The following is a 14,409-nucleotide window of genomic DNA, read 5'->3' on the forward strand; positions in this document are numbered from 1 at the left end:
GAGAGGGAGGAGAGTGGAAAGAACCCACTGTGCAAGCCGAATAAAATGTACAAAATTTGGTCACATCCATGGGTGTGGGACCATACAGAGCTACTAAAGGACTTTAACCAAGGGAGAGTCAAGCAGTGATCAGATTTAAATTTTAAAGAGACCACTCTGGCAGCAGTGTGAAAGCTAAAGTGGGTGAAGGAGGACTCAGAGGCCAGGAGATGAATTAAAATCCACAATGTATTAGATGGGACCAACTACATATTTTGAGGGGCTCAGTATAAAATATTAGGGCCCTTGTTCAAAAAGCAGGAAAACAGTGCCATTAAGTACTAAAATAGAAAATGTTTCCCAGTGGTCTCTCTCTCCATCTGCTATGGTATTTTTCATTTGCTATTTAATGTCATGTTCCCTTGGGCACCAGGGCAAGAAGTGCAGACCTTGACAGATGCCTGGGGCCCTAGCCCACAACTCACTGTGTGGGTGACCCACTGGCTGCTAGGTTGCCCCTCCCCAGCCACCAAACTCATGTGCTATGCCCTGGCCCAGGGCAGGGAAGTTGAGCCAGGTTTCTTCCCTTCCCATGGGTGGCACTCCAACTCACTAGGTACCTGGAATTGGGGATGAACAGAGGCTTGCCTCAATTGGGCTGTGGTCTCTGGCCACCTGTCAGACACCAGTGAAGATGATAGGTAAGGGCAAAGACAGCCCTGCCAAGAGTGCGCAGCCTAATCCCTACCTTTCTTATGCTTGTGCACAGGCCCTGCTAGGGTCAGAGAGTGATAGCTGTGGCTGGGTGAGGCAGAGAGAGGAAGGGTGACTGGTGTTCCAGTGGGTGGGAAAGTGGGGAATGTAGAATCCAGCCCAGAGAGGCAGTGGGAGGTGGTACTGTACCTTTGGTTCCAAGTCCCTGCACGTGCTCCATTATCCCATTGGACTTCACTTACAAAACACAAATCACAAATCCAAAAATGAATCATTAAGAATTTTGAGATGGCAACCACTGAGCATTAAACTCCATGCAGAGGGCCTTCCTGAGTGCAGGCCCTGTGCATTGCACTGGTCTCATACTCATGAAGCCAGGCCTGACTCTTAGGTTTCTGGCTCTGGGAACTGAAGAAATTTGTAGTACTACAAAGTTAGAAATTCAGAGGAAAAACAGTTTTTGGGAAAAACATAAGTGGGTACAGTTTGGAGCAAGCTAAATTTAAATTACTATGGGATACTGGAACTAGGCATTAGGAGAATACTAACAGAAGACTGTTTAGAAGGCTGTCAAAACAATATCACTTTATATTTCCTGATTTGTGGATCATTAATTATATTGCTATAAAAAGTCATAAAAGCATCCCTCTAATATGAGGATCTCAGCACTAGCAAAAGCTAAAAGAGTATTCTGTGCAAATGGAAAAGAAAAGAAAGCTGGGGTAGCAATACTTATATCAGGCAAAATTGACTTTAAAAGAAAGATTGTAGCAAGAGACAAAGAAGGACATTACATAATGATAAAGGGATCAATCTAACAAGAAGATTTAACAATTATAAATACATGTGTACCCAACATAGGAGCACCTACATACATAAAGCAAATATTAACAAACATAACGGGAGAAACTGACAGTAAGGCAGTAATAGTAAGTGACCTTAATACCTCACTTACATCAGTGGACAAATTATCCAGACAGAAAATCAGTAAGGAAACACTGGCCTTAAATGAAACATTAGATGAGATGGATTAATAGGTATATAATGAGAACATTTCATCCAAAAACAGCAGAATGCACATTCTTTTTAGGTGCACATGGAACATTCCCCAGGATAGATTACAAACAATTCTCAATAAATTTAAGAAGATTAAAATCACATCAAATATCTTTTCTGCAGTATGAGACTAGAAATCAACCACTAGGTGAAAAAAACTCCAAAAACAGCATGCTAGTAAACAACCAGCAGGTCACTGAAGAAATTATTAGAGGAAATTAAAAAATACCCAGAGAAAAATGATAAATGAAAACACAGTGATCTAAAATCTAAGGGACACAGTAAAAGCAGTTCTAAGAGGGAATTTTATAGTGATACAAGTCTACCTCACAAAACAAGAAAAATCTCAAATAAACAGTCTAACCCTACACATAAAGGAACTTGAAAAAGAAGGACAAACAAAACTGAAAGTTAGGAGAAGTAAAGAAATAATAAAGATCAGAGTGGAAATAAATAAAATAGAGACTAAAAAGACAATAAAAAAGATCAGTGAAACTAAGAGCTGGTTCTTTGAAAAGATTTAAAAAATTGATAAACTTTTAACTCTTCAAGAAAAAAAGAGATAGGGCTCAAATCAATAACATCAGAAGTGAAAAATGAGAGGTTACAACTGACAGCACAGAAAGACAAAGGATCATAAGAGACTAAGAGGAGCAACTATATGCCAATAAAGTGGACAACCTAGAAGAAATGAACAAATTCCTAGAAATGCATAATCTCCCAAGACTGAATCAGGAAGAAATAGAAAATATTAAAAGAACTATTACCAGTTATTGATTAATTTATTAATTTATTTATTTTTGGCCACACTGTGTGGCTTGTGGGATATTAGTTCCCCAACCAGAAATTGAACCTGGGCCCATGGCAGTGAAAGTGCCGAGTCCTAACAACTGGACCGCCAGGGAATTCCCTGAATAAGTAATTTTAAAAACTCCCAATAAACAAAAGTCCAGGATTAGAAGGCTTTACTAAATATTTCAAGAAGAATTAACACCTATCCTTCTCAAACTACTCCAAAAAGTTGAAGAGAAAGGAATGCTTCCAAACTCAGTCTATGAGGCCAGCATCACCCTGATATCAAAACAAGACAAAGGGGCTTCGCTGGTGGTGCAGTGGTTGAGAATCCGCCTGCCAATGCAGGGGCCACGGGTTCGTGCCCCGGTCCGGGAAGATCCCACATGCCGCGGAGCGGGTAGGCCCGTGAGCCATGGCCACTGAGCCTGCGCATCCGGAGCCTGTGCTCCGCAACGGGAGAGGCCACGACAGTGAGAGGCCCGCGTACCACGAAAAAAAAAAAAAAAAAGACAAAGATATCAAAAAAAAAAGAAAAAAAGAAAGATAAAAAAAAAAGAAAAAATTACAGGCCAAGATCACTGATAACACAGATTCAAAAATCCTCAATAAAATATTAGCAAACCAAATCCAACAATACATTAAAAAAATAGCATACGATGATCAAGATGGATTTATCCCAGGGACACATGAATTTTTCAGTATTTGCAAATTAATCAATGTGATACACCACATTAACAAACTGAAGAATGAAAATCATATGATTACCTCAACAGATGCAAAATAAGCTTTTGACAAATTTCAACATCCAGAAATTCTCCAGAAAGTGGGCAGAGCGGGAACACATACCTCAACATAATAAAGGTCATATATGATAGGCCCACAGCTTACATCATAGTCAACAGTGAAAAGTTGAAATTATTTCCTCAAAGATCAGGAACAAGACAAGGATGCCCACTCTCGCCACTTTAATTCAACATAGCATTGGACGTCCTAGCCACAGCAATCATACAAGAAAAAGAAATAAAAAGGAATCCAAACTAGAAAGGAAGAAGTAAAACTGTCACTATTTGCAGATGACATGATACTATGCATAGAAAATCCTAAAGACACCACCAGAAAACTACTAGAGGTCATCAATGAGTTCAGTCAAGTTGCAGGATACAAAATTAATATACAGAAATCTGTTGCATCTCTATACACTATCAACAAACTGTCAGAAAGAGAAATTAAGGAAGCAATCCCATTTACAATTGCATCAAAAAGAATAAAACTACCGGCTTCCCTGGTGGCGCAGTGGTTGAGAATCCGCCTGCCGATGCAGGAGACACGGGTTCGTGCCCTGGTCCGGGAAGATCCCACATGCCGCGGAGCAACTGAGCCCGTGAGCCATGGCCGCTGGGCCTGCGCGTCTGGAGCCTGTGCTCCACAACGGGAGAGGCCACAACAGTGAGAGGCCCGCATACCGCAAAAAAAAAAAAAAAAAAAAAAAAAAAAAGAATAAAACTACCTAAGGAGGTAAACGACCTGTACTTGGAAAACTATAAGACACTGATGAAAGAAATTTAAGACCAAAAAAAAAAAAAAAAAAAAAAAAAGATGGAAAGATATACCATGTTCATGGATGGGAAGAATTAATGTTGCTAAAATGACCATACTACCCAAGGCAACCTAAAGATTCAATGCAATACCTATCAAAATACTAAGGATATTTTTCACAGAACTAGAACAAATAACTTTAAAATTTGCATGGAAACATAAAAAAACCCTGAATAGCCAAAGTAATCTTGAGAAATAAGAACAGAGCTGGAGGAATCACACTCCCTTACTTCAGACTATACTACAAAACTACAGTAATCAAAACAGTATGGTACTGGTATAAAAACAGACACACAGATCAATGGAACAGAATACAGAGCCCAGAAGTAAACCCATGCTTATGTGGTCAATTAATCTATGACAAAGGAGGCAAGAATATACAATAAAGAAAAGACAGCCTTTTCAATAAATGGGAACACTGAAGAGTTATATGCAAGAGAATCAAACTGGATTACGTTCTCACACCATATACAAAAATAAACTCAAGATGGATTAAAGACCCAGATGTAAGACCTGAAACCATAAAACTCCTACAAGAAAATATAGGCAGTATGCTCTTTGACATCAGTCTTAGCAATATTTTTTTGGAGCTGTCTCCTCAGGCAAGGGAAACAAAAGCAAAAATAAACAAGTGGGACTACAACAAACTTAAAAGTTTTTGCACAGTAAGGAAACCATCAACAAAAAGACAGTCTACTGAATAGAATAAAATATTTGCAAATAATATATCCAATAAGGGGTTAATATCCAAAATATACAAAGAAGTTACACAACTCATCATCAAAAAAACAAACAAGCTGATTAATAAATGGGTGGAGGACCTGAAGAGATATTTTTTCCAAAGAAGACATACAGATGGCCAACAGACACCTGAAAAGATGCTCAAGATCACTAATCATCAGGGAAACACAAATCAAGACCACAATGAGATACTACCTCACACCTGTCAGAATGGCTATCATCAAAAAGACAACATATAAGAAGTGGTGACAAAGAAGTAGAGATATGGGAACCTTTATACACTGTTGGTGGGAATGCAAATTGGTACAACCATTATGGAAAACAGTATGGAGGTCCCTCAAACGATTAAAAGTAGAACTACCATAACAGCCACAAATTCCAATTCTGGGTATTTACCTGAAGGAAACAAAAGATATGCACAGCAATGTTCACTGCAGCATTATTTACAATAGCCAAGATATGGAAACAACCTAAGTATCTACTGATAGATAAATAGATGAAGAAGATGTGGTATGTATGTGTATGTATATGTATGTTTGTGTGTAACACACACACACACACTAGACTGTTGGCCATTAAAAAAATAAAATAAAATCTTGCCATTTGTGACAACATGGATGGATCTAGAGGGTATTTTGCTAAGTGAAATAAAGTCAGACAGAGAATGACAAATACAGTATGATCTCACTGCTATGTGGAATGTAAAAACAAAACAAACAAATAAAACAAAATGAAAAACAGACTCATAGATACAGAGAACAGATGGTGGTTGCCAGAGAAGAGACAGTGAAATAGGAAGGGCATTAAGAGGCACAAACCTCCAGTTATAAAATAAATAAGCCATAGGGATGTAATATACAGCATAAGGAATATGATGAATAATATTGTAATAACTTTGTATGGGGACAGATCATTATTAGACTTATCATTGGGGACCATTTCACTGTATGCAAATGTCAAATCACTATGCAGTACACCTGAAAAGAACATAATATTGTACATCAACTAGTTTTCAGTTAAAAAATAAGTAAATGGGGCTTCCCTGGTGGCGCAGTGGTTGAAAGTCCGCCTGCCGATGCAGGGGACGCGGGTTCGTGCCCCGGTCCAGGAAGATCCCACATGCCACGGAGCGGCTGGGCCCGTGAGCCATGGCCACTGAGCCTGCGCGTCTGGAGCCTGTGCTCCGCAACGGGAGAGGCCACAACAGTGAGTGTCCCACGTACCGAAAGAAAAAAAAAAGTAAATGATAAATTGAAATTGAAATTCGTAGATGTTTAATATAGAACAAACAAACCATTTAAAGATCCAGTGGAGTGGTACTGGCATTGATTATAAAATTAAGTGGTCTGATGGTAGGAAGGCACCTCAGGAGTATTACTGTTTACCAGCAATGCTTGTACCTTGTTGACTATAGGTATAGCTAAGAAGTACAAAAATACCTTTCTGTACAGTTAACCCTAGCAAATCAAGAAGTTGGCAAGGTTTCCTTTATATATTTCTAACTTCATAACTTCTTTGAAAGGAGAAAGCATCTGATATCAGTTATACTTAGTGGTTAACTATATGTTCCCCTAAGTGAGTATTAGCCCTTCAAAACGTTTATCTCTGGTTGTGATATGAAAGGAGTTAAACCTCTACTTCCCCATTAAAACAGAAGAAAAATACCTTGGCTTTGAGGAGATAGCCTTATAGTACACTATCCTTAAGAATGAACTATATTTGAGTTCATCCTGTCCTCTCTCTCAAACAGTCCTCTTCTCCTGGGCAGCATAAGTTGGAATCTTCACTAGTTAGCACTATTGCAAACATATTTCTAGGAATAACCATAGATTGAGGAGGTTTTCCATCATTCTTTGATTCTTTCAAGTTTAGGGTATTGTCAATATTCCCTGCCATGCCTGTTCTCTTTTCCTCCAGGTATTTGCTATCTGCTTTCTATCCTCCTTAAGGGGTTGTATCTATCCTTAATCCTTTTTTCTTTTCTCCAAATTTTACATTCTAGGGTGTTAATTGTTAAAAGATTTTAAAATTACACCCGTTCTGATTACAAAATGATTTAGAGGTAGAGTTAATATTTAATATCTTGAGACCATAATTTTTCTTTTCTGACATCCCTATGTTTATTATATTATTTTTACCTCTGGTAGTAATATTTTGATAGACATATAATTTGAATATGTATTCATATATATATGAATATAAATGTTCTCTTTATTGAAAAAGGTATCACTGAAGGGTAATCCTACTATTTTAACTCCATGCAGATGGTCAGGAAAGAGAAGACAGATGAATAAAGAATCTTTAAGCAGCAGAGGAAAGAACTTTAAGTGTCTTGGAACACAACAGCAATGAGAATATAAAATTGAAACAGGTTTGTAGCTCGGGTGCTATGAATTCAAATTGAATATTTTACTGCTAAAACAGATTCTTAGGCTGGTCAGAGGTCACTCTGCCACAATAAAGCAAGTATTTTGTAAAATTAGACTGGTCATCTGAACTGACTGTGGTAAACACTCAGAAGGGCAACAAATATACAACACAGCAACTTGTTTGTGAGCGATAGCATGACACTGAGAAACTATCACCTGCTAGTTTTTTACAGCAGACTTGAAGGTACAAAAGAAGGCACTGATGTCCACAGGGAATACATTGACTAAGTGGGTTCCTAATACTTTAACCACTCATTTAGACAAATAGTTCTCAACCCTGGTTGCATGTTAGAATCATCTGGAAAAGTTTTAAAAAATACAGAAGACTGGGCTCTAGTCCAGAGATTTTGATTTAACTGGTCTGAGGTGGAGCCCAGGCAGCAGTATTTTTTGAAGTTCCTTAGATGATTTTTGTGTACAGCCAGAGTTGAAAACCACTGGTTTAGACAATGAACACTTTCTGGTCTTTATTAAGTGAGCATGAAGCTTTCTGTCTCTTTGTTTACCTTGGAAAAACAAAGATCTTATTGAGGATTCTGTTCAAAACAATGGTTAATACCAACTGAGCCCGATATCTCAATACTTAAGAAAGGATGATGTAACATTACTTTTTTTTGTTTTTTTTTTTTTACAGAATTTAACTTAGTCTACATTTATTCCTCGAAAGCTTTACTTTCTTCTAAAAACTATGCAAAGTTTCCATCTTTTGACAGTCTTTTGTACCTAGTATGTTTGATTGGGAATGCTCAGGAGTCACTGTGACAAGAACACAAGGAGGGTTACACGGGAATAGTCGGTTACTGCTTTAGTTCAACTTTGCATTCTGGTTGTCTTGGCATATATTTTAGTGCCTGAATTCTTTCAGAGCCAAGCTCAAGGCTAATATAAATGAAGCAGCTGCGACTGCATTGTGTTACATTCACAGGGAAGGCCAACTCAGACCATTGTGTTATGGAAATGAAAACACTAAGCGAAGCACCTGGCCCAGTACACAGCAGCTTTATTTCAGCCAAAGCTAAATTGATGGCATCGTCTAAGGAGAAGTGATACAAAAATCATAAATATCAATAGTCACTTTATAAATAGAATATTAAAGAAAGAAGCCTGTCGCAGAAATTCAGGCAATGTGAAACAAATATATACAATTACAAGATGTTAGCACATTCCCTTTCTGAATTAAATTTAAGTACCTGGATAACTTTTCATTAATTTACTCATTCCTTCCCAGTCACTCTTATAACATCACTTAAATGTAGTTTTAACAATATATAAAACATACAATGGATATTTTATTTAAAGGAAAACACAAATATGACAAAGGCAAAAAGTCTAGCAGGATGTTAAAGAAAAAAATGAAAAATAGGATCTTTAAAAAGAGGCAAAAAACTATTCAAATGACTAAAATTGTTCTTGAAGAATCTAATAGTCAAAACTCAAATCTGCAAAAACATTGTGAGCTTATACGTATGTCTGACACCTAAATGGGTCAAAGAAATATCCACAGAGATAAATCATTAAATAAAGAATCCTACCTAGTTTCACTTCCCAACCTAAGTAGAAAGAGTATACACTACATACATAAAATACCATAGCCCTGGATTCCAAATATAAATTAAGATCTCTCTTTGTTGAAGAGAAAAAAAAAAGGTAACTATTTTGTGCAGGTGCACTCCTTTACTCCAAATGATCTCTTAGTGGTTATTAAATGGTTTAGTAATCCACTTGACTAAAGACATCATCTGTAACACCAAGAGAATAAGCATGAAACAGTCACTTGATTCAGGTTCTTAGATAACTCATTTATATTTTATTCACTCAACAATTACTTGTTGAGTGTTTCCTATGTGCAAGGCTCTGTTGTTAGGCATTGGGGTAGCTACAAAGATAACTCTACTCAATGCTCTGCGGTAACCTAAATGGGAAGGAAACCCCCAAAAGAGGGGATATATGTATACGTATAGCTGATTCATTTTGCTGTTACAGCAGAAACTGCCACAACATTGTAAAGCAACTATACTCCAATTTTAAAAAAAGTTAAGTATAAGAGATATTTATTGTCTAATGAGGCACACAGACCTATAAACAAATAACTGCAGTTGGAATTAAGGTGAAGAGATATGGAATCAGAGTGGAGGAAGAACTGAATAACTACCCTGCAGATCTCTGCTTTTCTTATGCCTATGATTAGATATAAGTACAAATACATTTAAACATTCCCAAAAGCTGAGACCTTACCTTAACCTATAGGTTCAGTGGCCATATGACTTCCTTCTTTCATTTCTTACGTTCTTATTTTTAAACTTATTGACTCTGCTGTCTATCAGCATAAAGATGGATTAGACTAAGTAAGGAATATACATGAATATACTACTTACTAGTTATCCATTTTAAGTTTAGAAAAGATAAATTTGGGGGAATAAGGAAGATTTACAAAGATATATATCCTTTTTGCCTTATCTAGCAGCAGTCATCAGGATACAAACAACTCTTACCCACTGGCTTCTGGGGATCTCTCAAAGGCTAAACACTATTCTAGAACTACCAGCAGTGTCAGCTGATAGCCAGGGTGCTGGACTGGCCTTCTATTGAATGATAACCACTTACCTATCACCCTGAGTTGAGACAGTGATAGCAAGAAGAGTCACTTAGGTTAGAGTCAAGTAATTTACCAGTATGTCCCAGTATTTATATAACTTGGTTTAGCTTTTAAGCCAAGACAAATATTTCAATTAAACCAATCTTTAATGCTTTAGTGGCCAGCAAAATTTAGTTAAGCTTGACAAACAAACCCACTTACAGACTTGCCCCAACCTACCTCTCCACCTTCTCTCTAGCCATTTTTGCCTACACGCTTTTCAATTCCTGCCTTGAAAAGCAGGAAATGCTTTCCTATATTCCCTTGAAGCGTGAGTCACCTTATGAAGTGTGTCTTTCCAGAAAGCTAGTCCCTCAGGCTAGAATACTCTCCTTCCCCTCTCAACTATTTTCATTCAGCCTTTGAAACGCAGCTGAAATACTGGCTCCTTGACAAAGCCTTAGCCTACACGGTGCATTGTTAAAAACCGGTGTCACCATGCTCATCTACCTCCTTACGAATCTGGTCATTTTTCTGTCTCTTGCTACTAGACTATAAGTTCTCTTGTATGGAAATTCTGTTGTGTTCATTTCTGTTTCCCCAGTACTAAGTAGAGTGCCAAGAAAGCATCAATAGTCTCATCAATATCAATTGGTGAATCACCAATACTTTGCCCAAAGTAAGCATTCATTAAGTGTGTCATTGTCAACAATTTCCATCAAGACTTGTTAAAAATCTATTTCATCTGCCCTCAGTAAGCCTGAAAATAGATCTAGGAAGAATAAGGCCCTTTTGGAGAGTCCACAACTAGTTCCTTTTTGGGTCCTCCTGATGGGTAGTGAACCTGCTGTTCACCACAGCAAAGACACCTGAGTCTTAGAACCACAAGTACTTGTGCTTAAATCTCACCCCTGCCCCTTCATAAAGTTAACACGAAAATGATCTTTAAGGTACTATATAAGTAACTAAAAGTTAAGTATCTGAAAGTTAGGTTCCTTTTTGTACTGCTTTCCCATATTCAGAAAGTCTTTTGTGATATTTATTACAAAAATATTTTGTGTTGATCTGAAAACTAGACATACTTCTTCTGGCAATACATTTAAGTGATGTAAGTCACATTAGCTATTGGTATCATATGGAGATTTAAAAAATACAATGTACTTCCACAGACATCCAAGTATTGCAGTGCCTCATTTAGCCAGCATATTTTGGTTTCTCTTAAAAGAATATAAATTACTTATCTAGCATTATCAAGGAGTGAGGAACTGCACAAACTAGATTTTTTGGAATAGCAATTTTTATAAAGCTTCACATATCTTTAAGATTTTAAATATTCTCAATGGATATATATCACACAATATTACAGTTTCCAGTTTAAAAAAAAAGCCTGGTACAAACAATATAATTTCACTTTTCCTTGATGATTCAGGACTATTATTATCAATGTCAATTACTGCACTATGCACCATCCATCCTGTAATACAATGGTACCCTTAAGGACTATCAATAAGTATAAGACTATCTATCTGCCTTTATCTTAAATGAATTCAGATTGTTTTTATCACTCCTTGTTTTTCATTCTCTCTGCCTCCTCCCTCTACTCACTGACTTTTTTTTTTTGCCATTAAAAAAAATTGCAGTCAGTGTGTTTGCATGGTTATTTTTCCAAACAATTGTCTAGATGAAGGCTTATGAATGGCTAAATTCTACTAGAGAGTTAAGTGCATGGGCTTTGTGACTGCAATTTGCTAGTCAGGGGACCCTTCTTTCCCTCAGTATTTCTAAATCCATGACGTGGCCAAGATTGTAAAAAGAATAACAAATGAGGGAACTCCCTGGTGGTCCAGTGCTTAGGACTCAGTGTTCTCACTGCAGGGACCTGGGTTCGATCCCTGAGTAAGTGGTCTGTGAGTAGTGCTAGTCTTCACGTATATGCATCACTGGTTTATTACTTTTACTCAAAAATAATTAGTCTTATTAAGGTAAACCTTAAATTAGCTGTCAATTTATTGTTTAAATATAAGTGAAAATTGTTATTGCTAATTAATTCAAATTTTAAAAGTCCAGTCATGAACTTCAGATTCAATATAGGAAGTACTTCAAAGTTACCACATTGCAGAGGAATATTCTTCAGTTACTGATGTTGAAAAATAAAAAATTAAGTATTCACCATTCAATTCTAGCATGACAGTAGGAAAAATTCAAATTCTAACTCAAACCTTTTCACCAAACTCTTTATATAGATAGTTTCACTATATTTGATTGGTTTCATCAGGAAAATAAGAAGGGGAAGGGAGAGAAAAGATGCTTTTTTCATTCATGAAAACAAATTTTAAATAGACAGTTATGTCTATTAGAATAAAGAAATTTAGTATAAGGCATGAAATCCAGTATTTTAAAACTCCTGTCACAATTTGGTTAGAATATTAATCCAACACTTGCTTGTGGTCTTTAAAAATGAGAAGATCTGTAAAAATTTGAAAGGTGTCACAATAATAGATATTCACAAACTCTACAAGGCACCTAGATATAACAAGGGGAAATCTTGCTTCTCAGGATTAATGTAAAATAAAACATTCACTTTGGTTAATTTACAAGTGAATGCCAGTTTTATATCTCAAAATACCAGTTCTACTTAAAAGGTCATCCTACCTTTAAAAAACTGTATTGGAATAAAGAACACAACGTATTAACTTGGATGAATTAAAAGAAAAAAAATCATTTTTTTCCCAATAGAAAAGGCTATTTCTACTTTATACTGATTTCCAGTGTACCTATAATAATGACCAACTTCATGGATGTTAATTCTTTTCAAGTTTAAAAATAATTTATTTTAATAAAATGATATGATTAGAAAGTAAGTATATTTCTTATTCAATAAACAATTAAAATCTGGGTTACTCCAAGTTATATCAAAGAGGTCCAAACTGCAACTGGTAGTCAGCTGACCTGATCACTTACAGACTTTCCATCTCAGCATTCCTTCATATTTAATATTGATTCTCAGTACTGCCTAGTCAGTTTAAGGAGTATTTTTAACTGGAATATTTCTTCCAGGGTATTTCTTAAGCACTTATATAGTCATCTAAAAGATGGCTTAAGCAAAGCATAGGCCAGGTTTAAGGATTAGAACTCACAACTGTCTAATTTTCTAATCTAATTTTCTGATTTTCTGCTCTGCAACTTTATGAGTCTCATCATTCTCTGCTTAGGCTCCATCACTAAAAACACTATGCCATCCTTTAAAAAAAAAAAATTTCTACCAGCATCTTTATAGAATTGTGATAGGTTTTAGTTAGTAGTAACTTGATAAAGAGATTCTTGAAGAACAAAATGTTTTGATTTCTTAGCAACTGTCTTTAACTCTAAAAAGAAAGGAGAAAGGAAATTATTCTTTTAGAGAAGAGAAACACTTACTGGTACTTTGAAGGGTGAGGTATTTGCAGTATCCATAGAGTTGGGTTTCTCTGATGTACTGGTCCCTGAGATACTCCGTCTGCGGGGGGACCTTTCTGCTGGCACCTCTGGAAAAGAAAAAAAGAACATCATAAAAAACCCATTTTTAGGATCTTTCTCTAACCTGTAAAATTATTGATTTTTTTCTCACAAAAAATCAGTCTGCTTTAAAGATACATTACATTCTATCTCTACATAATTTGTTTCTTTATCTCTAAAGAGATATTATCAAGACACTAGGGAGACTTGGTCACTGTTAAGAATCTGCTTTAGTGTGACAGCTTATATCTTTATGCACATATAAAAAGTAATTTCCTCTGAGCTATGTTTAATATCTCTAAGTTCACTTAATATTTGCATCTCAGTGTATGAATCTACTTCTCTATGTCAGTAATATAGGAGTTAATATAATCCAGTGAAATTTTTTCATATTCTTGTGAACAAATTTTGCCTAGTGAACATGATTTGATGGTGCCTGCACAAAGGTCAAAGTTCAGTTCTGTGCAGATAAGATGATTCACTAGCCTACAGCCAAACGTCCGTGAGAAGACTAAAAGCTGCTGCTAGGATAAAATAATATATATGCCTATGCTGATATAAAAATAGATCAGCTTCTCCTTGTTCTGGCAATATGACCTCACTAAGATCTTAACTCTGGAATCCTAAATCTGTTCAAACTGACCTAACAAGATTCAGATTTTGCAGATGATGTGGTATTCTCCAATTTAATTACTATACACTATATTAAGGTTACATTAAAAATTTTTATAGAGTGATATACATATATATGCATTTATATGCACATAAACACGCACACACAGATGATAGATATATACATATTATACCTTTATCACAACTGCTCCCCATCTCCACTTCAACTGACAGACATATAGGAATCCAGCTTCTCAGATAACATTAGATAATCTCAACATGGACAAGGAAAAAAAAAAAAACACATCCTAAAAAGAGTATTCTGTGTTATCTTCCAGATCTTAAAAAATAAGGAGTAAATCGTGACTCCGGAGACTGACATTTTGATTCCTGCTGTTCTCCCTTTAAAACATAGAT

General features: G+C 36.2%; 1 protein-coding gene across 15 annotated transcripts in view; it reads right to left on the reverse strand.

Annotated features, from left to right (window-relative positions):
• The window catches only part of RASAL2 (RAS protein activator like 2), a 386,290-nt gene that overhangs the window by 82,187 nt on the left and 289,694 nt on the right, over positions 1-14,409 (reverse strand). For 14 of the 15 annotated variants that reach the window (XM_059056121.2, XM_059056130.2, XM_059056124.2 and 11 more), the window contains one exon: positions 13,303-13,409. In XM_059056121.2, the coding sequence (XP_058912104.1) occupies positions 13,303-13,409 (107 nt within the window). Of the gene's footprint in view, positions 1-13,302; positions 13,410-14,186; positions 14,266-14,409 lie in introns of all 15 variants that reach the window. The other variant, XM_059056139.2, reaches the window with a different exon arrangement.

The sequence above is a fragment of the Kogia breviceps genome, chromosome 1 (assembly GCF_026419965.1).
Source record: "Kogia breviceps isolate mKogBre1 chromosome 1, mKogBre1 haplotype 1, whole genome shotgun sequence".
NCBI classification, from domain to species: Eukaryota; Metazoa; Chordata; class Mammalia; order Artiodactyla; family Physeteridae; genus Kogia; species Kogia breviceps.